The 25,370-nt window shown below is 39.4% G+C and overlaps 1 protein-coding gene and 1 long non-coding RNA gene across 6 annotated transcripts in view; both read left to right on the top strand.

Annotated features, from left to right (window-relative positions):
* Window positions 1-15,885, top strand: part of LOC135540119 (protein FAM107B-like) — a 43,723-nt gene extending 27,838 nt beyond the window's left edge. For all 4 annotated transcript variants that reach the window (XM_064966518.1, XM_064966515.1, XM_064966516.1 and 1 more), the window contains 3 exons: window positions 2,113-2,341; window positions 13,020-13,182; window positions 13,290-15,885. In XM_064966518.1, coding sequence (XP_064822590.1) covers window positions 2,113-2,341; window positions 13,020-13,182; window positions 13,290-13,403 — 506 coding nt within the window. In that variant the 3' untranslated portion in view covers window positions 13,404-15,885. The remainder of the gene's footprint in view (window positions 1-2,112; window positions 2,342-13,019; window positions 13,183-13,289) is intronic.
* A 489-nt stretch (window positions 15,886-16,374) lies between these two features.
* Window positions 16,375-21,754, top strand: LOC135540120 (uncharacterized). 2 transcript variants are annotated; one of them, XR_010455713.1, is made up of 5 exons: window positions 16,375-16,421; window positions 18,741-18,967; window positions 19,301-19,458; window positions 20,741-20,794; window positions 20,876-21,754. It is a non-coding gene; the product is annotated as an uncharacterized LOC135540120 (long non-coding RNA). The 2 variants fall into 2 exon arrangements; XR_010455714.1 differs by lacking the exon at window positions 18,741-18,967 and having other exon boundaries at window positions 16,390-16,421.
* Window positions 21,755-25,370: the final 3,616 nt, after the last annotated feature.

Raw genomic sequence — 25,370 nt, 5'->3', positions numbered from 1 at the left:
TTTTCTAACCCTAACATAACTCCTGAACTTAACCCTAACCTTAACCCCTAGCCTAGCTAACGTTAGCCAGAATTTGTAACATATTGTAAATTCAGCAAATTCGTAACATATAATAAAAATTGTAATTCGTATCATACGAACATATCATACGAAATGGGTCTTCGACAAACACAAATGAATACATACCATACGAAACGTAACATATCATACTAAATAGAGTGTCCCGGAATTACGTATGTAACAATACGAAATTCTCGGAGACCAGATTGTTGTTGCTGGTCAAAACGCATGCACAGGAAAACAAGACCAGCACAATATGTTGCACATACAGATGTGAATGTACACCCAAACAGTACCATACATACTCCCAGCATGCATGTTCATTAGTATGTCCTGTAAGTGTTACAGTATAGCCATAGAGAGGGTATGAGTATTAGTGATTGTGCAGGGATCCAGCAGAGAGCTGCAGCACAGTAAGCTGCTTTAGACATTGCTACTGCTTTAGAAACCTCTCCCTTCATTTACCTCCAAGGCATTAGAAGGCATCTGTGATTACAGTGAGTCTGCATTGCTGGACCAGCGCTCATAAAAAAAACAGTTACCCTTGGCTTCTCTTTCTCTCTCTCCCGTTCTATTTCTTTCTATGTGTCCCTCCCTTTCTGTTGCTCACTTTCTTTCATGACCTTTTTATCCTGTCTCTCTCCGTTCCCCTGTCTCTTTCATTGTAATACCTCTGTTATCTCCAGCTCTCTGTGTATTGCTCTCTTTCTTTTGATTACTTTCTCTTTTATTTCCTCCTCTGTATTGCTTTCTCTCTTTCTATTACTTTCTATCTTTCCCTCTCTATGAATTGTGTTCTCCATGTGCTCTCCCTAATGCCCTATTAATCCTCAGACAAATGACACAGCCTGGATCACATGTTGCTGCTGTTGTTCCTTCAGAGTTACTGCAAGTTACTGCACTGTACATGGCTAAAAAGCAATAATTGTACTGTAGTTGTCAATCTGCTGTTAGTGCATTCTGTCAGAATGAGAATGAGGCAGATAAACAAAATGGCCCAACTAGCATTTCAAGCAATGGCCTGAATTCAATTACCTGTATTTGCTAATGCAACACAGGAACCAGATGTATTTTTCCATCTAAAATGTGATGATGTGTTTGTTACTGTTTCCAATGCCCAAATCATCTCCTGTTGGCTCCAGCCTATCAACAACCTGTCACTAGCCCTGATTGGGAAGAGCTGGGACAAGACAACCACAGCTCATTTCATTTTTCTGAAATATTAAGTAGCAGAGATGGTATCTGGTTGCACTTGAGAAAGAGTCATTGTTCTGAGCTGGCCTGCTTGCGTATGACATCTGATCTCTCTCCAGAAACACTCTAGCACAGATCAGGTGCCTCTTAATCTGTCTGTTCTGATGGAACAAAACCCACTGAAATATGGAAAATACAATGGGAAAAACAATGGGCTGGGACATTTGGTACAGACATTACGAAACCATGTCTATGCTTGAATGTATCTTTGTATGTTCTGAAGGGACCATTCACATCCGAACGACGGAACCAGCATTCTATGAATGATCCTATCACTTCCATTGAGAGTGCTGCAGAATGACTAAATCCCATGCACATCACAGATGTCACTGAGGGAATGAGTGGTAGTTGCCCCACCTTTATGGATTACCTAATAATTGACGCAGAAAGTTAAAGCTCGGTGAACATGACATTCCCAAAGGGGGTTGCTTGCGTGTATGGTTTACAGTGAGCAAAGAAGGTGTATCCTAGTGTGTCAGCATCTCAACCCACAGCAGAGAGGGGAAAGGGGATATGGAATTTCCTCTAGCTCTAAAAAACACAACCGGAGCCAAGTGCCTGGCGGCTCATCTGCCCTTGCTCAGCTGCTGCCCAGCTACTGTGTGAAAATGAGCAGGATCCAGAGATTTCCCCATGATGGGACTTTGGAACCTCTGCTATGGGCACCTTCCTGTTACCTTCAGTCACGCCTCAATTTCTAGGATACGTTTCCACTGTTTATTTCTTAATCACTAACACTGGTGTCTTTCTCTGTCCATTTCTCCTGTCCCACCCTCTCTCCTCCTCTCTGTCATTCAGCGTCAGCCTATGCGGACCTGCAGTGGGAGCAGCAGCCCAGGCAGGATGGGAGCCACCCACCTCAGGACTACCCTCACAGGGACCAGCCCCCCGTGGCTGGCTATGTCCCCCAGCCAGATTACATGGAGGGAGATGATGATCTCATCAAGCCCAAAAAGCTCCTTAATCCAGTGAAAGCCTCCAAAAGCCACCAGGAGCTCCACCGAGAGCTGCTCATGAGCCAGAAACGGTACAACTCCCACCCAACAGAGTCCCATACGAGATCTAAAACTAACAGCTGATTTAGCTTATTATCCAGCAATCTAGCTATTGGTATGGTTTCAACACTTACACTGTGCTTGTTTGCATGTTTATGCATCTGTGTGAGCACACAGACAGTCAACCTGACAAGTCATTCAGAATTCTCAGCCAAGCCCTCTGTAATGTTTTGCCTCACATATACTTATATTATATCACAGAGGATGGATATTTCCGACCGTAATTCCCAATTATAGATTCATATGATATGATATTTTAGGCACATACCCATATCATGGCATTACGTAAATAAAGAAATACAGGATTTCTAGTGACCACTGTACATGCCTCAACATGTATGGATTTACATAAAAGGAGAAGTACATCCTAAAACATAAACATCAGTCATGAAAGGTCAGATGACAAAGGTGTAATCTAGCTTCTCATTTCTATAAGCCAAAGGTACTGTATTGTAACAGCATAACAAACAGAAAGGATCGGTTTAAAAAGGGTCATAATGATCTAAACAAAGTGTGATCGTAGGCAGCATTCCCATTTACCCTCTCTCTTACACTGCCCCTCTAAAATGCTTTCTGAAAGTGGTATTGGTCATCCACTCACAACATAGGCTAGTAAGTACACTTAAAAGTCCCAGAAATATTTAGCGAGCTACTGCAGCACTGGAAGTAAGAGGATTGTTCAAAGCAGCAGATGCCTACCTTTAAACTAAGGAAGCAGGATATTTTCAGCATGCCAGGTTTGGGTATGGGGGATGGAAGGGAAAAACACCCCCTATTTAAAATGTCTCAAATAGGAATTCTAAATGGGCTACAAAGAATCAGCTCTGTTTGGAGTTTGATATGAAGAAAAACATGCCAGCATTTAGAAAAAATTTGCAAGTTCATCACAAGTCCAGCTGTGATTGCAATAGTGGTGGGGTGAACAGAAAAGTGTGGTTCAACTTTATACTGCTGCTAAGCTATGGCAAAACAAGCCAGTGATCATATATAGTTCATATTTGTGTTAACACCCAATGTTTTAACCAATCCTAATTAGCAGGCCCATTAGAAGCCAGTTGTTGCTAGGTGACAGCCCACCACGATCCTGTCCCTATCACTGAGTTTTTGAGATCTGGGCAAATCCCCATGGCTCCAGTACTCTAACCCTCCATGAGGTGACAGTGGGAACTGTTGCCCACTCCCTTAAGAGAGTGGGCAACAGAGGACCGTTTATGCCCTGCTGTTTCACTGCCATTGAAGAGTAGGCCCATAGAAAACCAGGCTCTGGAAGTAAAAATGACATTCTTCTAGTGTTCTTCTTGTTTGTGTCATTATGCAGTCGGATTTATCTTTATAATTTTGGTTTTCAGTGATCATAAACATGAATCCTAATATTCTCCAATACGTAAGAAAAATGTCATTGTAGAATGCCGTAAAATGCTGTAGAATGCCACAGAATGTCAAAGATTGTCATTGCGCGGAAACCCAATTTCCAGGAATATGGAATGCAGTATACAACAGGCAAATATCTCCCTTATCTGCTCTTAACTTCCCTTTCTGTAATCTCTCTACAGTATGATAATTTCCCGTCTTATCTGTGTGGTGTGTCTGACCTGTATCTGAACTTGTTTACTCTGTAGCATTGGTCAGTTAATCAGTCAGGCGCTAAATAGGTTATAATAACAATATCCTACAGAAGAGCCAGACCAATCAGTCATAACCCACTAGTCTACTAATAAATAATTCATTGTGAAGCAAATCTGGTAGAAAAGGACATGCATGTCACGTCTGCTGTCTGTCTATCTTCTAGTAATATGACTCTTATCGAATATATCCACATCCTAGTATTGATCTGACAGAGAGAAAGACACAGTACACTAAAACCTGGAGTGTAATTAGTGTGAGAAATGGGAAGAATATAAAACATAAATGTTAATAGATAAATATAGCAGAACATTCAAGTCTAATTTACAGTATCCAATATCTTCCCACATAACAAATACTACAGTTTACTATAGAACACTATAGTACTTTATTTAGAATTCTATAGAATTCTGTAGTAAAACTGTAGTACACCGTAGAATCCGATACTCCACACTGTAGTATCCCTCAAACATGTAGTGCATACTACAGACTTTTGTAGTATACTGTAGTGTACTATACTACACACTCTAGTATCCCTCGATCATGTAGTGCTGCTTACTTTAGAATTGTGTAGTATACTGTAGAATACTTTATTACACGCTGTAGTATCCCTCGATTGTGTGGTGCTTACTATAGAATTTAGTAGTATACTGGAGAATACTATACACTGTAGTATCCCTATACTACACATTGTAGTATGCCCCTCAATTGTGTAGTGCTTAATATAGAATGTTTTAGTTTACTGTAGAATACTATACTACACACTGTGGTATCCCTTGATCACGTAGTGCTTACTTTAGAATGTTTTGATCGATTGGACTGCTAGCCAGCTTTATTGCTAGCTGCTAGCCAGAGGTGGTTACATGTACTTAAGTATATTCTTGGAGGATCTAATACTTTTCTAGTTACTCTCTGTGGGCTGCACTTGCACTCTTACTCAAGTAATATCTGAAGGAAGTAACTTACTTTTTACTCCGTTACATTTTACCATATCACTTCAGTTATATGGATTTATATTATGATATAGTCGCTGTCGGATGAAAACCTCGTAACTTCAAATTTTGTGATTTACCTTAATATTATTTTTTACATGAATCGATACCATTGGTTCCCCTTTATGTCTTTATGAACGTTTCACGACCCCTTGACCATTCAAAATAGTCCATTGGCTTTCAAAGTTGTCTGTCAAACCCCGTATCTCAACCACGGCTCTTGAAGTGAAGTGCACGTCTTCACTATTGAGGAGATTTTTGTTCGTAGGTTCTTAGCCAGATGCGATCAGAGGTAAGTTGCACTTTATTACCTTTGCCTTTGTAATATTATATATTTTTGGAGAAAGATAAATATTTCTCAAATACACTAAAGAAAAAATATAAACGCAACTTGAAACAATTTCTAAGATTTTACTCAGTTACACTTCATGTAAGTAAATCAGAGATTTTAAATAAATTAGGCCCTAATCTATGGATTTCACATGACTGGGAATACAGATATGCTGGTCAAAGATACCTTAAAAAAAAGGTAGGAGCATGGATCAGAAAAGCAGTCACTAGCTGGTGTGAAAACCATTTGCCTCATGCAGCGCAACACATCTCTTTCGCAAAGATTTGATCAGGCTGTTGATTGTGGCCTGTGGAATGTTGTCCCGTGGAATGTTGTCCCATTCCTCTTCAGTGGCTGTGCGAAGTTGCTAGATATTGGCAGGAACTGGCAATGCACATCAATCCAGAGCATTCCAAACATGCTCAATGGGTGAAATGTCTAAGTATGCAAGCCATGGAAGAACTGGGACATTTTCAGCTTCCGGGAATTGTATACTGATCCTTGTGACATGGGGCGGTGCAAACATGAGGAGATAGTGGTGGATGAATGGCACAGCAATGGTCCTCATGATCTCGTCACGGTATCTCTGTGCATTCAAATTGCCATCGATAAAATGCAATTGTGTTCGTTGTCCGTAGCTTTTGCCTGCCCATACCATAACCCCAATGCCACCATGTGGCACTCTGTTCACATAGTTGATATCAGCAAACTGCTCGCCTACACAATGCCATACGGACGACAAGCATGCAGATGAGTTTCCCTGAGTCTGTTCCTGACAGTTTGTGCAGAAATTCTTCAGTTGTGCAAATCCATAGTTTCATCAGCTGTCCGGGTGGCTGGTCAGACAATCCCGCAGGTGAAGAAGCTGGATGTGGAGGTCCTGGGCTGGCGTGGTTACACATGGTCTGTAGTTGTGAGGCCGGTTAGACGTACTGCCAAATTATGATTATTTATTTATTACTTACATGATTCTTATCAGAATTCCTACCTTGATGTTTATTCCATGCTGAAAGGTGTCTGATTTGCATACTAGTAACATGATTGATAGTGACATTTGGATATTGTTATTTTACTGTTTTATCACTTACCTGATCCTCTTGATATTTCCTTCTGAGTTAAAAAAAAAATTAAACATCACACTTGGTGTAAATATTTTTAGCATGCATTCACCATCACATGTACTTGAAATTATAGTGAAATTAATTTTCATTAATGTTATTCATTTACCTTTTTATGAAATTGAGCACATTGATAGATATTAAGTCAACATTGAATAGGACCGTAGTTTAAACTGTACAACCTACACACACGCATTCAGAGGTAAGCTGGCATTGTGTCATGCTTTCAATTAAGCATCTACGTGTATCTGCTGGGCTTGGGTTGGCACTGCTACTAGTGCTAAGAGGGGTATGGCTATGAGAGTCAAAGCCCAGAACAGGCCATCTGTGTTGGGCACCATGACAGAGAGAGAGAGCCCTTACAGCGCTGGGAGATCTGCCACACCACTGTGATGGGAGTGCAGGTCATCAACTTGAACAGTCTTTCTCATTCTTACTGAGTGGTCTCCATTTTCTCTGATTGCTGTTTCGCTACCTCTCTCGTTCACTCTCTCACTCTAGATAAGTATTTTTGTGTCATTGAGCATTGATGTCTGAGGTGAAAGATGTAAGATGAAAGAGGGAAAAAAGCATGGACCACAACACAGAAAAAAACATGTTTTGTTTCAAATGTCAATGCCGTTTACAATGCTGAGTAGTAAGAAAGGACTGTATATTGATTTTTGAGCAGTGAGAAGGTATAGAGGAGTCAGAGGTCCCAGAGTATGTTATGAATAGGACTATGGATGACAGCAACCAGAAAGTAATATAGTGGAGTCAAATATTAGCCCTTTCACTGTGCTATTCTTGTCCTGTGCTTGGCGATCAAACTATACCTTCTACAGATTTTTTGGTAGTGTGTTTCTTTCATAAACTATCTACAGTACACAGGCTACTGCTATAAACTGTGTGTGTGTGTGTGTGTGTGTGTGTGTGTGTGTGTGTGTGTGTGTGTGTGTGTGTGTGTGTGTGTGTGTGTGTGTGTGTGTGTGTGTGTGTGTGTGTGTGTGTGTGTGTGTGTGTGTGTGTGTGTGTGTGTGTGTGTGTGTGTGTGTACACCGCTCGGACTTATTTGATGAACAGAGACAAAATTAACAAAAACACTAATCACACCTCAATAGCAGCCCTCCCTCTCTCTACCAAACAAAAACTACGGTGACTGCACCTCCCTAAGGGGGCTAAAGGCACTACATGAATTGAATTAGCAGTCTCAAAGAGGAGAGGTGAGAGGAGGGTTACAAAGTGAGCTCAACACTTTCTATCTTATCCTGAGTATAATGGCATTTCACTCTGAAGAGGTCTGATGTGAGATATTGGGGGGAGTATTGAGTTTTAGAGGCCATATACTGTGATTGAATAAACTCAAAGTTGATTAACAATTGAGAAAGATGGTTTTCTTCCTTTCGGATAAAACAAAACAAGGGTCCCACCACCAAACCTCAGCGGTGTGCTTCCTGCTGTCTTTTTCTGTCTAATGAGAAAACAGGATCCTAATTAATCTGGCATCACCATAGATATTCAGAGACAAACACCGGTCTGTGGATCACAAGTCCCGTAGCCCTGGTTAGGACTACAGGAGCATTTATGAGCAGGGAAATAAGCTTTACTTCTATGCAATTGTTATTTGCTAAAATGCAACATAATCCTTTTTCATTTTATTTTTGTCATATTAATATAATTGAATCCTGAAAAAAATCAATGGGTGAGCAGTGGTGTGTATTTATGGATGTCAAGGGGAGCCAGGTTTCCCCTAAAATTTGACCAAGGAAGAAAGTATCTTAAAAAACATACACAATCATTTTTTTGATCTCTCTGAGTTTTATAAATGTCCTTCAAATCGCAAGAGGCTGAATATACAGTATCTCACCGGAGAAAGCATCCGAACTAACAAAACTGTGCCCCCTCTGTCTCAGTATGTGTAGCCCATCTAGCTGACGCCGTCAGGTCAAAAAGGGTATGACACTGTTGTCAGCAAGCATTTGGCCTCCCTTGAAAACAAAATATATCAAATATAGCCAATCAGCGTTGAGCTAAACTGAGTGAGCTCAGCTGTGAATAGTCCTGGCACACCAAAAAAAAGGGAAGCCAGTTTGGATTTGGCTTCACACCAGTCACATTACATCTGAAGCCAAATGTCATTGACAGAAAAAATCTTGAATTGTTGCGTCTCGTTTTGTTGCTATCCTCAGGTGGCTAGCAAGCTAGCTAAAATCGGCCTTTTCTTAAATTAGACAGGAATATATATAGGGATTTGGACTTGTGGTTTTACCTAATTCTCCATAGTAGCATCTACATGTGATTTGTAACGCAGATTCTGATCAAACCATTAATTCATACATTGTGCCCCTGGCCAGAGAGGATGGAAGTGCAACATGTGGTTAGATGTACTAGGCAAATGTTACCTAGCTGGGCTGGGCCATCGTTGCACATTAAAGGCAGTTAGGCTAGCGAGCAAGCGTAGGAAAACAAAAACTAAAAGTATGTACTGTGTGACCGAGTTACAGACCATTTAGCAGTGGTGTAAAGTACTTAAGTTAAAATACTTTAAAGTACCAATTAAGTAGTTTTTGGGGTATTTGTACTTTAATATTTATATTTTTGACCATTTTTACTTTTACATCACTACATTTCAAAATAAAATAATGTACTTTAACTCCATTCATTTTTCCTGACACCCAAAAGTACTCGTTACATTTTCAATGCTTGGCAGGACAGGAAAATGGTCAAATTCACGCACTTATCAAGAGAACATCCCTGGTCATTCATATTGCCTCTGATCTGGCGTACTCACTCAACACAAATCCTTAGTTTGTAAATTATGTGTTGGGGTGTTCCCCTGGCTATCTGGTTTGCTTAAGAAGGAATTTGTAATGATTTATACTTTTACTTTGACTTTGACACTTATTTTAGCAATTACATTTACTTTTGATACTTAAGTATATTTAAAACCAGATACTTTTAGACTTTTACTCAAGTAGTATTTTACTGGGACACTTTTACTTGAGTCATTTTCTATTAAGATATCTTTACTTTTACTCAACTATAACAATTGGATACTTTTTTCACCACTGCCGTTTAGGGAACATAAAAGAGGAGGATGGTGTTGGCGTTTCTCTACAATTAGGCTGAGTCAACATGTTTTTTCTTTGCACAAACACACACACACACACACACACACACACACACACACACACACACACACACACACACACACAGAGAGAGAAATCAGTAACATGGACAGCCACATCATATTTAGCTTACGTTGATTGGAGTAAATCGTTATTGGTATCTTTTAGTTGTAACTGTATAAGACTAAGCATGGGTGTTTAGATGATGTTGAAACGTTGTCATGGTGCTGGAAGAGTGGCGGCAGCTCCTGTTTTCTTTGCAACTTGCGGTAACTCTCTGTGGTTCTATAATCAATAGTTATTTAGTGGTTTGAAAATGTCTGAAACATTAACTTGCTCTACCATGCTGTATGTCACGTAACTCTTTGTGGACTTCACCGGACAGATGTTGAATTTATTCCGCTCACTGTGTCTTCTTATTGTCTCAGCCATAGGCCTATACAGTTGAAGTCGGAAGTTAACATACACATATGTTGGAGTCATTAAAACTAGTTTTTCAACCACTCCACAAAATTCTTGTTAACTTCTTAAGGTATAGGGGGCAGTAATTTCAGCCTCCTGCTACTCATGCCAAGAATATAAGATATGCATATTATTAGTAGATTTGGATAGAAAACCCTCTGAAGTTTCTGAAACTGTTTGAATCATGTCTGTGAGTAAAACAGTACTTATGTAGCAGGCAAAACCCTGAAGACTATCCGTTCAGATTTTTTGTTTTTGAGGTCTCTGTCTGTTCAGTGAGTTCTCATTGGGAAACGATATTTCTTAGGAACTTGTTTTCAGTTCCTACCGCTTCCACTGGATGTCACCAGTCTTTGGAATTTGGTTGAGGTTATTCCTTTGTGCAATGAAGAAGTACGGCCATCTAGGAACTGCGTAATACTGTTGAGAGTTGCGCAAGACTTGAAAAGTAGCTTGGTTTGTTGTCTTCCTGTATTGAACACAGATAGACCCATCTTCAATTTGATCGATTATTAACGTTTAAAAATACTTACAAATGCAGTTTGAAATGTTTTGGCAAAGTTTACAGACAACTTTTGAAATATTTTGTAGTGACATTGCGCAACTAGGCAGGGTAGCCTAGTGGAAAGAGCGTTGGACTAGTAACCGGAAGGTTGCAAGTTCAAATCCCAAAGCTGACAAGGTACAAATATGTCATTCTGCCCTTGAACAGGCAGTTAACCCACTGTTCCTAGGCCGTCATTGAAAATAAGAATTTGTTCTTAACTGACTTGCATAGTTAAATAAAGGAAAAAGAAATAAAGATTTGGAAGCTGTTTTTTCTGGATCAAACGCGCCAAATAAATGGACATTTTGGATATATATGGATGGAATTAATCGAACAAAAGGACCAATTGTGATGTTTATGGGACATATTGGAGTGCCAACAAAAGAAGCTCGTCAAAGGTAAGGCATGTTTTATATTTTATTTCTGCATTTTGTGTAGCGCCTGCAGGGATGAAATATGCTACCCTCTTTGTTTACTGTTGTGCTATCATCAGATAATAGCTTCTTATACTTTCAGCGAAAAGTCTTTTTAAAATCTGACATGTTGGCTGGATTCACAACGAGTGTAGCTTTAATTTAGTATCTTACTGTATATGTGTGATTTAATGAAAGTTTGATTTTTATATCATTTTATTTGAATTTGCCGCTCTGCATTTTCCCTGGCTTTTGGACAAGTGGGACGCAAGCGTCCCCTATACCCTTAACAAACTACACTTTTGGCAAGTTGGTTAGGGCATCTACTTTGTGCATGACACAAGTAATTATTCCAACAATTGTTTAAAGACAGATTATTTAACTTACAATTCACTGTATCACAATTCCAGTGGGTCAGAAGTTTACATACACTAAGTTGACTGTGCCTTTAAAGAGCTTAGAAAACTCCATCAAATGATGTCATGGCTTTATAAGCTTCTGATAGGCTAATTGACATAATTTGATTCAATTTGAGGTGTACCTGTGGATGCATTTCAAGGCCTATTTGCTTGACAGGATGAGAAAAATGAAAGAAATCAGCCAAGACCTCAGAAAAAAATTGTAGACCTTCACAAGTCTGGTTCATCCTTGGGAGCAATTTCCAAACGCCTGAAGGTACCACGTTCATCTGTACAAACAATAGTACGCAAGTATAAACACCATGGGACCACGCAGCTGTCATACCGCTCAGGAAGGAGATGCGTTCTGTCTCCTAGAGATGAACGTACTTTGGTGCGAAAAGTGCAAATAAATCCCAGAACAACAGCAAAGGACCTTGTGAAGATGCTGGGGGAAACAGGTAGAAAAGTATCTATATCCACAGTAAAACGAGTCCTATATCGACCTAACCTGAAAGACCGCTCAGCAAGAAAGAAGCCACTGTTCTAAAACTGCCATAAAAAAGCCAGACTTAGGTTTGCAACTGCACATGGGGACAAAGATTGCACTTTTTGGAGAAATGTCCTCTGGTCTGATGAAACAAAAATAGAATTGGGGGAGGCTTGCAAGCCGAAGAAAACCATCCCAACTGTGAAATACGGGGGTGGCAGCATCATGTTGTGGGGGTGCTTTGCTGCAGGTGGGACTGGTGCACTTCACAAAATAGATGGCTTCATGAGGAGGGAAAATTATGTGGATATATTGAAGCAACATCTCAAGACATTGGTCAGGAAGTTAAAGCTTGGTCGCAAATGGGACTTCCAAATGGACAATGACCCCAAACATACTTCCAAAGTTGTGGCAAAATGGCTTAAGGATTCAACAAAGTCAAGGTATTGGAGTGGCCATCACAAAGCCCTGACGTCAATCCCATAGAAAATTTGTGGGTAGAACTGAAAAAGCGTGTGCGAGCAAGGAGGCCTACAAACTTGACTCAGTTATGCCAGCTCTGTCAGGAGGAATGGGCCAAAATTCACCCAAATTATTGTGGGAAGCTTGTGGATGGCTACCCAAAATGTTTGACCCAGTTAAACAATTTAAAGGCATTGCTACCAAATACTAATTGAGTGTATGTAAACTTCTGACCCACTGGGAATGTGATGAAAGAAATAAAAGCTGAAATAAATCATTCTCTCTATTTTTCTGACTTTTCACATTCTTAAAATAAAGTGGTGATCCTAACTTACCTAAAACAGGGGATTTTTACTAGGATTAAATGTCAGGAATTGTGAAAAACTGAGTTTACATGTATTTGGCTAAGGTATATGTAAACTTCCGACTTCAACTGTATATCAGGTTGCCAAGCAATATTAACTAACACGATACAGCAACCAACGCAATTATCACTACACATAGGTTATAATATGGCTTTTTTCCCCCAGTGATTTTAACCACACACCACTGCTTTGGGTGAGGAAAGGATATTGTTTGAGAGAGCAAAATCAGAACATAGCATTTAGCATGATTAGAGTTCCCTCTGCTGGAGACAAGAGGAAAACACTGAAGTTAAATTAAAATGCAGATGACCTTAGTAAATACCTTCTCTCTCGGTCTCTCAGGAGTGGCGGTGTTGGGATGGAGTCTAAGCCGGAGCTGCAGCGTGTTTTGGAGGCCAGGAAGAGGGAACAGATCATCAAGCAGAGGAAGGAGGAAGATGAGGCCAGAAAGAAGATCTCCCCTCTGGAACAAGAGCTCATCAAGAGGAAGGAAAAGCTAGAAGAGGTAGGAGAGATCATGAATCGGTCAATACAATTATATTGCTATTGAGCTTTTTACAATTTAATCTAATCGAAATTGATTGAATAAACTCCCTTTTGTTTCTGATTCAGCTGGAGAAGGAGCAGGGGAAAAAAGAGGAGACCGTGAGAGCCCCAGAGTTCGTCAAGGTCAAGCAGAACTTGAGACGGACGTCCTTTCACAATAATGGAGAGAAAGAGGTGTAGGGACAAACCAGTCCAAGTATACCATTGAGTTGGAATCTGCTGGAGTTTGTACACTTGTGTGTATTATGCGCGTGAGTGGACACAGAAAAGCTGTGTTGTGTTGCTCTGACTGCACCACTCAAGACAACAACAAGGAACTTCTACCTACAAGGACTGGTCGGCAAGCCATGACACAATGCCTTCACTAACCCACTCAGAGCAGAGACACAGCAGGAGAGACAGAGAAGGAAGGTTGACTCTGCAATGGGCTACTGTTACAGGGATAGGTCAAACTGTATCTGTGATATCTCAATCCAGAGTAGCTGACATGAGAGTGAGTGTTAGGGTCAAAAAGGACAACCTGAAGTCGGGGGTAGACATAACATAGTAAATGTAATTCTGAGACACTCCAAATAGTATGATATGTTACATTTCGTATGGTATGAATTAGTTTGTGGATGTCCGTCATGCATTTCGTATGATATATTACGAATGACAATTCATACGATATGTTACGGATTGTAATTTGTACAATATGTTAAGAATTTGCTGAACATATGATATGATACGAATTCCAATTAGTTCTCGCTAACGTTAGCTAGGTGGCTAGCGTTAACTAAGCTAACGGTTAGGGTTAGGGGTTAAGGAAAGCTTTAGGAGTTAGGTTAAAGGGTTTGGGTTATGGGAAGGGTTAGCTAACATGCTAAGTAGTTGCAAAGTAGCTAAAAAGTAGTAAATAGCTGCAAAGTTGTTAATTAGCTAAAATGCTAAATGTTGCCCGTGATGAGATTTGAATACACAACCTTTGGGTTGCTATACATCCGTGTTATAGGCCTACTCATGCATCCCGACCAACCACCCTACTTTTGTTTTTACCTTAAGTAACCTTCTGTCTTATGTAACCATACCATACCAAACATAACATATCATACAAGTGTCAAATGTACGTTTACTATGTTACTTCTAGTCTATAAGACCAGGCTGAAGAAGAGGGGAGAAGCTATTCACTAGTGGATGTAGTGTTCCGTACTGCAATGACTCTAGAAACAAGGACACATAAGATGTTAAGAGACAAAGCCAAAGTTGGTTGTTTTTCTCAAGTGTGTCACAAAGCAGTGTTTACTTTTCATCTTAGGCTGAGTATATCCAGTAGTAATTCTCTAGGTTACCATATAAGAAGCACACTGTACCTGCACACACAATCAGTACAGATTGTTAATAACAGTAAACAATCAAATGTTCCTCCTACTAATGGCATTTATCTGCAATTCAAGGTCACAAGTCTCAATGTGAAATCTCTCACTGAGAAAGATACCTATCTCTAACAGTGCCTTCCTACCTCTAGCTGCATGTCATCCTAATCAAAAAGTTCAAACCAACGCTATCTTTATGAAATGGTGGTGCGTGTATCGCTTATACCAACGGTATACTATCAAACCACATGATCGAAGGAATCAGATCAGAGTATTTGTACAGTATGTAGGTGAGTGTGAGTGGTTGTGTGAATGCATGTTGAAGACACAAGAGACTGACAGATATGGCGGTCCTTTGTAGCTCAGTTGGTAGAGCAGGGTCGTTTAATTCCTGAGACCACCCATACGTACAATGTATGTGCGTGTGAGATTGTATAAAAGCATCTGCTAAATGGCATACGTTATATTAAAGATTTTTCTCTAACCCCATTTCACAATTTTTTTGTAACATATACATGTTTTGAAAAGGGATATTTATGTTTTGTGCTTAAGGTCTGAGACCAGGTAGATATTCTCACATTTGTAATTGTATCACAGCGCTTTTTAAATAGTATTATGTAGCGATACAAAATCAAATGCAATCATTTGAATCTTATTTCCATAAGGCACTTTAGAACATTGAAATTATGTATCTGAACATTTATTTTACCAATCAATTATGCATCTGTCATTTTTTAAATGTCTTTAATATGTTTTTATCCTAATTGCATATAGATGGCCATTTGTATTTTGGTGTTTTTTGCACCAAATATTGTTCTACTTGTATGAAATATCTGCCTTTACTGACTCCTGAAGCCACTTAAGATGTTTAATATTACAAAACTGTACATGTTATAAACATGAATACATTATCTAATTTCTTTTTCAGTCTCTTCATTGCATAGAAGCATGAATATATTAATGTATGAATATTTCAATAGCTTTCACAATGACAGAATGATTGTTATGAATAACAAAGGTTTGTACTTCAAATTACTATGGTACATGTTTGAGAAGAGAGGTACAAAGAGCTGGAGAAAATTGTATTCCTTTCTAAGAAAATAAATAAAGGACAAACACTGCATTGATAGTTGCACTGTGACCATTCATTTGGTCTGATAATGTCTTGATCATTCCACAAAAACAGTGGCTTTCCTGTCGGCCGCCTTGAACCACCTGGAAAATCACTTAAAAAGGTCAGATAATAACACAAAATACATATTTTTGTTTTAATTTTAGTGTATTATTGTTAATAAAACATATGTAAGACAGTTACATTGCAAAACATTATTGTATACATCGTAGAACAGGGTTTCCCAAGCTCGGTCCTGGGCCCCGCCTGGGTGTACGTTTGTTTTGGTTTTTGCCCCAGCACTACACAGCTGATTAAAATAATCAGGTTATTTGAATCGGCTCTGTAGTGATAGGGCAAAAACCAAAACGTACACCCAGGTGGGGCCCCAGGACAGAGTTTGGTAAACCCTGTCGTAGAACACGGTCAGTATCATGAAAATGGCTTGTCCCTCGGGTCATGAGTCGTGGTTTAGTGACATAGTATTGAGTTAAAATATATTGTTTTATGTCATAATACAAAAGGAAAGTATTACAGTTATTTAGTAGATTACCTGAAAAACTAAAAGATCAACTAAATATTGTAAATAATTTACAGGGAATAGTTGTCCCTCAATTTCATGCCACTGGTGGTACACCCATTATAAAAACAGCCATTTAAAAAAAATAACATCCTTTCCAACTAATTCCTGGGTCAAAGGTTCATTGGAGGTGGTGCTGTTATGAAAAGCACATGGTGAGTCTGCACTCTCTCTTCATATGTTAGCAACTTGATTATTAATTTGGTAATTCCATGAGAAGCATTAAGATGTGTCACTGGTGTTACACAGTTTATACTAAAGGGAACAGGAAATTTGATTCAACTAATTTATCAAATCACATGATTAAGTCATTTATTTACAATTTAAGGACTGTGGTTTGAACAACTGTGGCCGCCATTTTAGATATTATATATTTTCTGCAGATTTGTCCCTGGTGTTACTGTTCCTGCTGGATGTAATAGAATAGTCTGAGGATACTGTCAATGGTGCTATTATAGAAAAATGTGTTTTGTTTAAAGTAAATTATTACTAATTTAAAAAAATCTATATTATCAATGACCTTTTCTGTCTTAATTATATATGCAAAGTAAATAGTCAAATTACTTTCTGGAAAGCCTGAATTGTCATTAAAATATACAGTAGGTAACACAAGGCAACACAATCATTTTTAAAATGTAATGTAGTAAAAATATAAAAATACATTAAGATTTAATTTATGTTGATAAAGGGGCTTATTATTATCTAAGTCAAAATAAATCAATAATAGAACAACCCGTCTAGACTCATCGATTGTTTACTGAATGATGTTGAACAGGAGATTAATAATATTATTTGGTGAGCTAAGTTACAGAGACAAACACACAAAGTTCTAGAAAGTTTTAGCAAACAACGTTCCATCAGTATGCATCATCAGTGAGTTTGCAACAGCGTATTGAGTTTAGCATCCCTATTGGGTCCATTTAGGGAGAGCCAGGGAGCTGTCTCTTTTGCCAAACAACCTGAACACAGTGCACTCATTCCACTTCCTATATAATGTTACAAACCAGAAATTGATACGTGAGTAGCAGTGTCAAGGCTGGAATTCTGAACGGGTCACACCTGAACAGGTAACAAACCAATTCCTAATAGTGAGTTAACCTGTCTGAGTGACATCAATAAGGGATCATAGCTTTCACCTGGATTCCCTTGGTCAGTCTATGTCATAGAAAGAGGAGGTGATCTTAATGCTTTGTACACTCAGCATAGATTCATACTACACACACATCACAACTGATCCTACCAGACTCTTATTATACTGCTCAATTTATACACTTGCCCCCCCATCCCCCCTTCCCCAATACACATGTAAATATTGGAATATAAATAGTGCCTTCCTGTTTTATACTTATGCTAAAATGTTTATTTTATTCTACTGCCATTTACATTATGTTCATATTCGTATTTTTGTTTATGTCTTAATGTTGATGCATTATCGAGAAGGAACCTGCAAGTAAGCATTTTGTTGGACAATGTATAATACATAGTGCATTCAGACCTCTTGACTTTTTCCACATTTTGTTACGTTACAGCATTATTCTAAAATGGATAAATAAAACAATTTCCTCATCAATCTACACACAATACTCCATGATGACAAAGCCAAAACAGAAATGTTTGCAAATGTATATAAAAAAATACCTAAGAATTCAGACGCTTTGCTATGAGACTCGAAAATTGAGCTCAGGTGCATGCTGTTTCCATTGATCCACGAAAGGTTTTTACAACTTGATTGGAGTCCACCTGTGGTCAACTAAATTGATTGGACATGCTTTGGAAAGGCACACACCTGTCTATATAAGGTCCCACAGTTGACAGTGCATGTTAGAGCAAAACCAAGCCATGAGGTCGAAGGAATTGTCCATAGAGCTCCGAGACAGGATTGTGTCGAGGCACAGATCTGGGGAAGGTTACCAAAGAAAATTATGCAGTTTTGAAGGTCCCCAAGAACACAGTGGTCTCTATTTTTAGATGGAAGAAGTTTGGAACCCCCAAGACTCTTCCAAACTGAGCAATCAGGGGAGAAGGGCCTTGGTCAGGGAGGTAACCAAGAATCCAAAGCTCACACTGTGGAGATGGGAGAACCTTCAAAGAAGGACAACCATCTCTGCAGAACTCCACCAATCAGGCCTTTATGATAGTGTGGCCAGACGGAAGCCGCTCCTCAGTAAAAGGCCGCTTGGAGTTTGCCAAAAGGCACCTAAAGGGATCTCAGACCAAGAGAGAGAGACTTTTGAAAAAAGCTGTGGAGTATAATCGAATACTATTTTACTTAGTTCTATCACTATCAATAGTGGACTTGTTATTTGTTGTCATCGAATAATACATTTGATAGTTAAGTAACTTAAGATATTATTCCTAGATAAACACAGCAAAAAAAGAAACGGCCCTTTTTCAGGACCCTGTCTTTCAAAGATAATTTGTGGTCTGGGGCGGTATGTCACAGCATCATCAGACTGAGCTTGTTGTCATTGCAGGCAATCTCAACGCTGTGCGTTACAGGGAAGACATCCTCCTCCCTCATGTGGTACCCTTCCTGCAGGCTCATCCTGACAGGACCCTCCAGCATGACAATGCCACCAGCCATACTGCTCGTTCTGTGCGTGATTTCCTGCAAGACAGAAATGTCAGTGTTCTCCCATGGCCAGGGACGAGCCTGAATCTCAATCCCATTGAGCACATCTGGAACCTGTTGGATCAGAGGGTGAGGGCTAGGGCCCCCAGAAATGTCCAGGAATTTGCATGTGCCTTGGTGGAAGAGTAGGGTAACATCTCACAGCAAGAACTGTCAAATCTGGTGCAGTCCATGAGGAGGAGATGCACTGTGGTGTTTAATGCAGCTGGTGGCCACACCAGATACTGACTGTTACTTTTGATATTTACCTTTGTTCAGTTTTGTCTCAGTTGTTGAGTCTTGTTATGTTCATACAAATATTTACACACGTTAAGTTTGCTGAAAATAAACGCAGTTGACAGTGAGAGGACGTTTATTTTTTTGCTGATTGCATATTAAGTACTGTGTTTTTCTTTTTGTTAGCTCTGCTGAGGAAATACACAGCTGCTGACTTCCTGAGACCAGTGAGAGAAAAGTGTGCTGCATGGTGTTTCCCTGCACGCTACAGTATGGAGGAAAATGAGGCTGAGGAGCTAGTGGAGGCCGACTTCTTGAGTTCAGACTGGCAGACACACATTGAAGTATAGACAGTACATATGGGTCACTCTACATCATAGTATTACTCAAATTTCAAAATACTGCACTTGAGACCAGCATGCTATGGTGTTCCTCCTTTTAGAATGGCTTAGTTAAAGCTAGAACTAATCAAATCTGTTTCAGCTAACTGGGTCTCTCCTGAAAAATAGATGTTTATCTCTGTAACTATATTGGCCATAAACACTGCAACCTGGACTCAGGTAAAATCAAGGACACACAAATGAGCGTAATATGTTACATTTGGTATAGTATGTATTCATTTGTGGATAATACATGTATTTTTATTTAACCTTTATTTAATTAGACAAGTCAGTTAACAAATTCTTATTTACAACGACGGCCTACCCCGGCCAAACCCTAACAATGCTGGGCCAATTGTGTGGCACCCTATGGGACTCCCAATCACGGCCGGTTGTGATACAGCCTTGAATCGAACCAGGGTCTGTAGTGACACCTCTAGCACTGAAGTGCAGTGCCTTAGACAGCTGCGCCACTCGAGAGCACAATCCATATGATATGTTACGGATTACAATATGTTCAAAAGTTGGAATTTGTTGTGGCTAATGTTAGCTAGGTAGCTAACGCTAGCTAGTTGGCTAACATTAGCTAGACTATGGGTAAGGGTTAGGGTTAGGAGTTAGGTTAAATGTCTAGAGTTAAGGGAAGGGTTAGCTAACATGCTAAGTAGTTGCAAAGTAACAAAACAAGTAGTAAGTAGTTGCTAAAATGCTAAAGTTGTCCGTGAGGAGACTTGATCACACAACCTTTGGGTTACTTGAAGTTTGCATTATAGCCCACCCATCCACACCAACCAACTACCCTCCCTCCTTTTGTTTTTGCATTAATAAGTAACCTTCTGTCTTATGTAACCATACCTAACATAACATATCATACTAATTTGAGTGTCCCAGATTTTCATTTACTATGTTGTCTAGTCTATGAGGTCAAGCTAGACTGACAAACATTACTCTGGAAGATGAACCTCCAGGGCAGTGGTGCAGCTCCCACTACCATGCTCTGACATACAGGGGAACAAAGACAGCTCAGGACATTGACCCTGACGTTGTTACAATCTGTTTCATTTGCACCCGCCTCAAATATCACATTAGATTTCTAGTATGAGAATTGTTACTAGTCCTGAACTTGAACAACTGTGGCTAACTCAACAGACAGTAGTAATATGGAGTACTTCACATTCTGTAATACAGTAAAGCCTGCTATGTGTAGCACAATTTGTGAGGATTACATTACTTTTTCAATTCACAGGAGGACAGTTCAAAGATGCTGTTGAATGGCGATACTGTGGCAGTGGTGAAATCGGTAAGTTACAAGTTTTTCAAACTTTTGATTGAAAAGAAGGTGCACAGTCCATAATTTTGTTTTCTGTGTCTATTTTTTCAGAGCCCAAGCAGTGGGGCTATGCTGGAAGGCTCAGAGATGAAGCCCTGGGGTGTAATGTAGCATAATCAGGCCAGGCCAAGGCCAGGAGAGCTGGAGCGGAGAGAGAGAGAGAGGAGAAGCATGGGTCTTATCTATAATGAATGACACAATGGAAGGCCAAATATTCCACTTTATTCATCATTATCTCTTGGGGTGGGAGGAATCATTAAACATTTAAATACAGGAAGTATATAACTACAAGGTCTTTGTGAAATATGGATGTATTCTAATATTGTTATTCTATCTGCTTTGTCAAACCATTTGATTTATGATTTGTGAGTTTTCAAAGTATTTTTTTTATTTCAACAAAATAACTTTTAACACTTGTTTTATTTATTTATACTATGTTTTATTAGTTAACCTTAGAAAGGATTATATAAATGCCTACTTTCATATTGGTGCTTTGTAAGAATGGTGCTCACTTAATTTATTTAGCAAGTTATCATTGTATCATCATAGATCTTAAATTGCATACGTACAATTCTTTAGAAGCCATGCATTGTCCAAAGAAATATATTTTTCCCTTTGAAAGTTAAGTGGTAAAACGTGATCGATGAGAGGCAACTTGAAGTGCAATAATAATGTTATGTGATGCATTGGAAAATGTTGTTTTTGCAGATTTTGCTAAACATTTTTTGTAGAGTAATGTTTTGGAATGACCCAACTCCCGAGTAAAATTGTTTACTTATGGGAATTTATCATGTACAATTAAATTCACCCTAGACTGTATTACCTGTACTTAAACATCCAGCTTACTGATTTAGAAATAAATAGGCAGGCCTACCTTGATATGTCTGTGTCAAGATCTCAATAAATTAATATTTTAACCAATTGCTGTCATTTGTCTCAGCCTCCAGTATTTATGCTGCAGTAGTTTATGTGTCGGGGGGCTAGGGTCAGTTTGTTATATCTGGAGTACTTCTCCTGTCCTATTCGGTGTCCTGTGTGAATTTAAGTGTGCTCTCTCTATTTCTCTCTTTCTCTCTTTCTTTCTCTCTTTTGGAGGACCTGAGCCCTAGGACCATGCCTCAGGACTACCTGACATGATGACTCCTTGCTATCCCCAGTCCACCTGGCCGTGCTGCTGCTCCAGTTTCAACTGTTCTGCCTTATTATTATTGGACCATGCTGGTCATTTATGAACATTTGAACATCTTGGCCATGTTCTGTTATAATCTCCACCCGGCACAGCCAGAAGAGGACTGGCCACCCCACATAGCCTGGTTCCTCTCTAGGTTTCTTCCTAAGTTTTGGCCTTTCTAGGGAGTTTTTTCTAGCCACCGTGCTTCTACACCTGCATTGCTTGCTGTTTGGGGTTTTAGGCTGGGTTTCTGTACAGCACTTTGAGATAGCAGCTGATGTACGAAGGGCTATATAAATACATTTGATTTGATTTGATTTTGATTTGTATGTGGTGTCTAAGATAATAGCATTCCCCCAATCTACATAACTAATTAAGTGCAAGGCAATATTAGTTCACATGAAGAGAGCAATGGAAAGAGCTATGTAAGCTTGTAAAGAGGAAAACACAATATCTGCAATATAGAATGAAACATCAGCACCTCAGAAGGCAAATTCCCTTTTTGAGAAATCAGTAAATGAGAAGAATATGTGTAAATCTAAACTCTGCTGCCATCATCAGGCAAAAGATGAAACCGTGCTTAGAAACATGAACCAGAAAGGAACATCCCAGATTTCTGAAAAGATAGAATTACTATCCTAAACAATACATAATTCATTCTCACTGGAAATTCCGTTTCCTACCAGGAGAGAGAAACCACATGTGAATCCAACCTACCTGCATCTGTTCATTGTTGTCCCCAGCTCAGTGAATGAGATTATGTACATTATGTATTTTATTTGTTTTGTTTCCTGTTTGGATCACAGGAAGAGTAGCCAGCAGCTAATTGAGGATCCCAATAAAATACTAAATACAAAAAATACTAAAACATGTTGACAGGGGGGCTTGGCAGGTCCAGACAATGATATCAGGGAGAACTACAGTATAGACACCAAACACTGTGTTCTGACACTGTCCCTACTTGTTGCTGGTGAGATGTTCCTAGGAGAAGCCATCCAGGATTGTATGGAGGCTTGTCAGCTATACTGTGGGAGAAGAAACGCTCTAGAGAGCTGGGAAAGGGACCAAGTCCGGAGTTGGGCTGGGCTGGGAATGGGAGAGGAGTTGTAAGGTTGGAGGTCTGAGAAATAGGAACACCACAAAAACAAACAGGAAGCACAAAAGGTACTTTGATTTTCTAGAATGTAAACTACTGGCGCCATTGTTAGCCCTCTGTTTAATTTTATTGAGTTAGGGTGTTAGTCCCATGAGATAAACATGTAAAACAGTACTATGGACCAGAGCACTCAAAAGGATGTTGTACATTAATTTTCTAATGAGTGTGTCGTCTGTCGGTTGGAAAATAACATATAACACGGTTGGCTGCCGCTATCTACTACGCTACTGCCACAAGGGGGCAGAAACACGCTGTAAGTATTTGCCGCTATAATTGCTCTCAACTCTCAAATGATGTATTTTCAGATGTTGCTGTCTAGTAATGGAACAGTGAAGTGTAAGGTCGAATTCCTGACAGATTAGATGTGCACGCATTGTATTGTATGTATGGAACGATTCAGAAGGGTTGGGTTAAATGCGGAAGACACATTTCAGTTGAATGCATGCAGTGGTACAACTGACTAGGTATACCCTTTTCCTCACCCACAGAACACACCTGTGAAGAGTTTACGCACATATTTGCGTCGTAGGAACTCTTATTTTGGGACTTTGACTGTGGGAAATCACCTCCCCAATCAGCCTATTGTTTGTATTGACATTTATATTTCACTGGACAGCCTTACCCCATTTCATTGATCCCCAATCCTTAGGTATCAGTCTACTCAGTACCCAAGTGCTTTTTTCTCCCAAAGTCCTCCTCAAGAGTTATCAGGTTCCCAAACATCCAGGTCGTATTGTTTTTCCTCTGGAATAGTGTTCAGTACACATAGTAGGTTGACTGGTACAATAAATGTGGTTCAATTCACAGTGGTTTCAGAGTCCCGCAGTAAGAGCTACGACACTAATGTCCTCTTGGTGTCACCATAAGTCAGGCTGTACAGTGAAATAAAGTATGTCCCCAATGCAATTCTAAAATCTAATACATCCAGTGTGATTAACAGATTTTTTCATATTAACAACTTATTGTATTTTGTTGAATGTATATAAGAACATTCCAACCTTGTTTAGCATGATTTATTCCATTCTCCATTATGGCATGATTCCACAATTTGTATTCATTTGCATCATTTTCAATGAGACTTATTTTGAAGGCGAACTGCAAATTCCACTATTATGGATACTCCTTATTGTGGCTAGCTTCACATAGGTGGGTCAGATCACTATTAATCAAATAAGGACTGTCTTATAAAGTAAGGGTATTTTAGATGATGACGCCTAGCTAGCTAACTATAGCTACTGAAAGAGATTGTCGTTTTGCTATGTTTTTGGGGAAGAACATTGTTTGCATCCATCAACTAGCTAGTTTATTTATAACCAGCACTGTCCAGAGCTTTGGGATGTGTTTGCATGAAATATGAGTGATGGTATTATCAATGTGTAATATTACGTCAAAAAAATTCATGGACGTGTTAAATTATTATGTGAAGTGCAGCCATATTCAGGTCCTGATTGGTCAACAAGCTTATTTGATGCGTCAAATAGTGTTATTTGACTTGTATATTTTTTGACATGCAAAGACCCAAACGGTGTTCCATATGTATCAACCAAAGGTTCCGTGCCACGTCATCAACTGTGCAGTCTGACATCAAATTGCTATACACCTATCCTGCCATTATGAGATCTGGAAAGCGTCTACAATATTTTCGGGCCACTGGCATACCACTCACCCCACAGACCCGGCAAGGGTCCAAAGCCACTGGACATAGGTTTATCTCGATTCAAACTCAAAAGTTGTTAACCTGCACAGACATTGCATGCTTTAACCAATGGTTGTGTGACACGTCATCGACTGTGCCGTCAGGCACCAGATTGCATATTGGAACACAACCAAAAATGCCACGTGACATTATTGACAGCCAATGACCTAACCTGTTGGTGTCACACCCTGACCATAGTTTACTATGTATGTTTATATGTTTTGGTTGGTCAGGGTGTGATCTGAGTGGGCATTCTATGTTGGATGTCTTGTTTGTCTATTTCTATGTCTGGCCGGATATGGTTCTCAATCAGAGGCAGGTGTTAGTCATTGTCTCTGATTTTTATTTTATTTTTATTTATTTCACCTTTATTTAACCAGGTAGGCTAGTGAGAACAAGTTCTCATTTACAACTGCGACCTGGCCAAGATAAAGCATAGCAGTGTGAACAGACAACACAGAGTTACACATGGAGTAAACAATTAACAAGTCAATAACACAGTAGAAAAAAAGGGGAGTCTATA

This window comes from Oncorhynchus masou, chromosome 5 (assembly GCF_036934945.1).
Source record: "Oncorhynchus masou masou isolate Uvic2021 chromosome 5, UVic_Omas_1.1, whole genome shotgun sequence".
Classification (NCBI taxonomy): Eukaryota; Metazoa; Chordata; class Actinopteri; order Salmoniformes; family Salmonidae; genus Oncorhynchus; species Oncorhynchus masou.
This window is presented reverse-complemented; position numbering and strand designations above follow the sequence as displayed.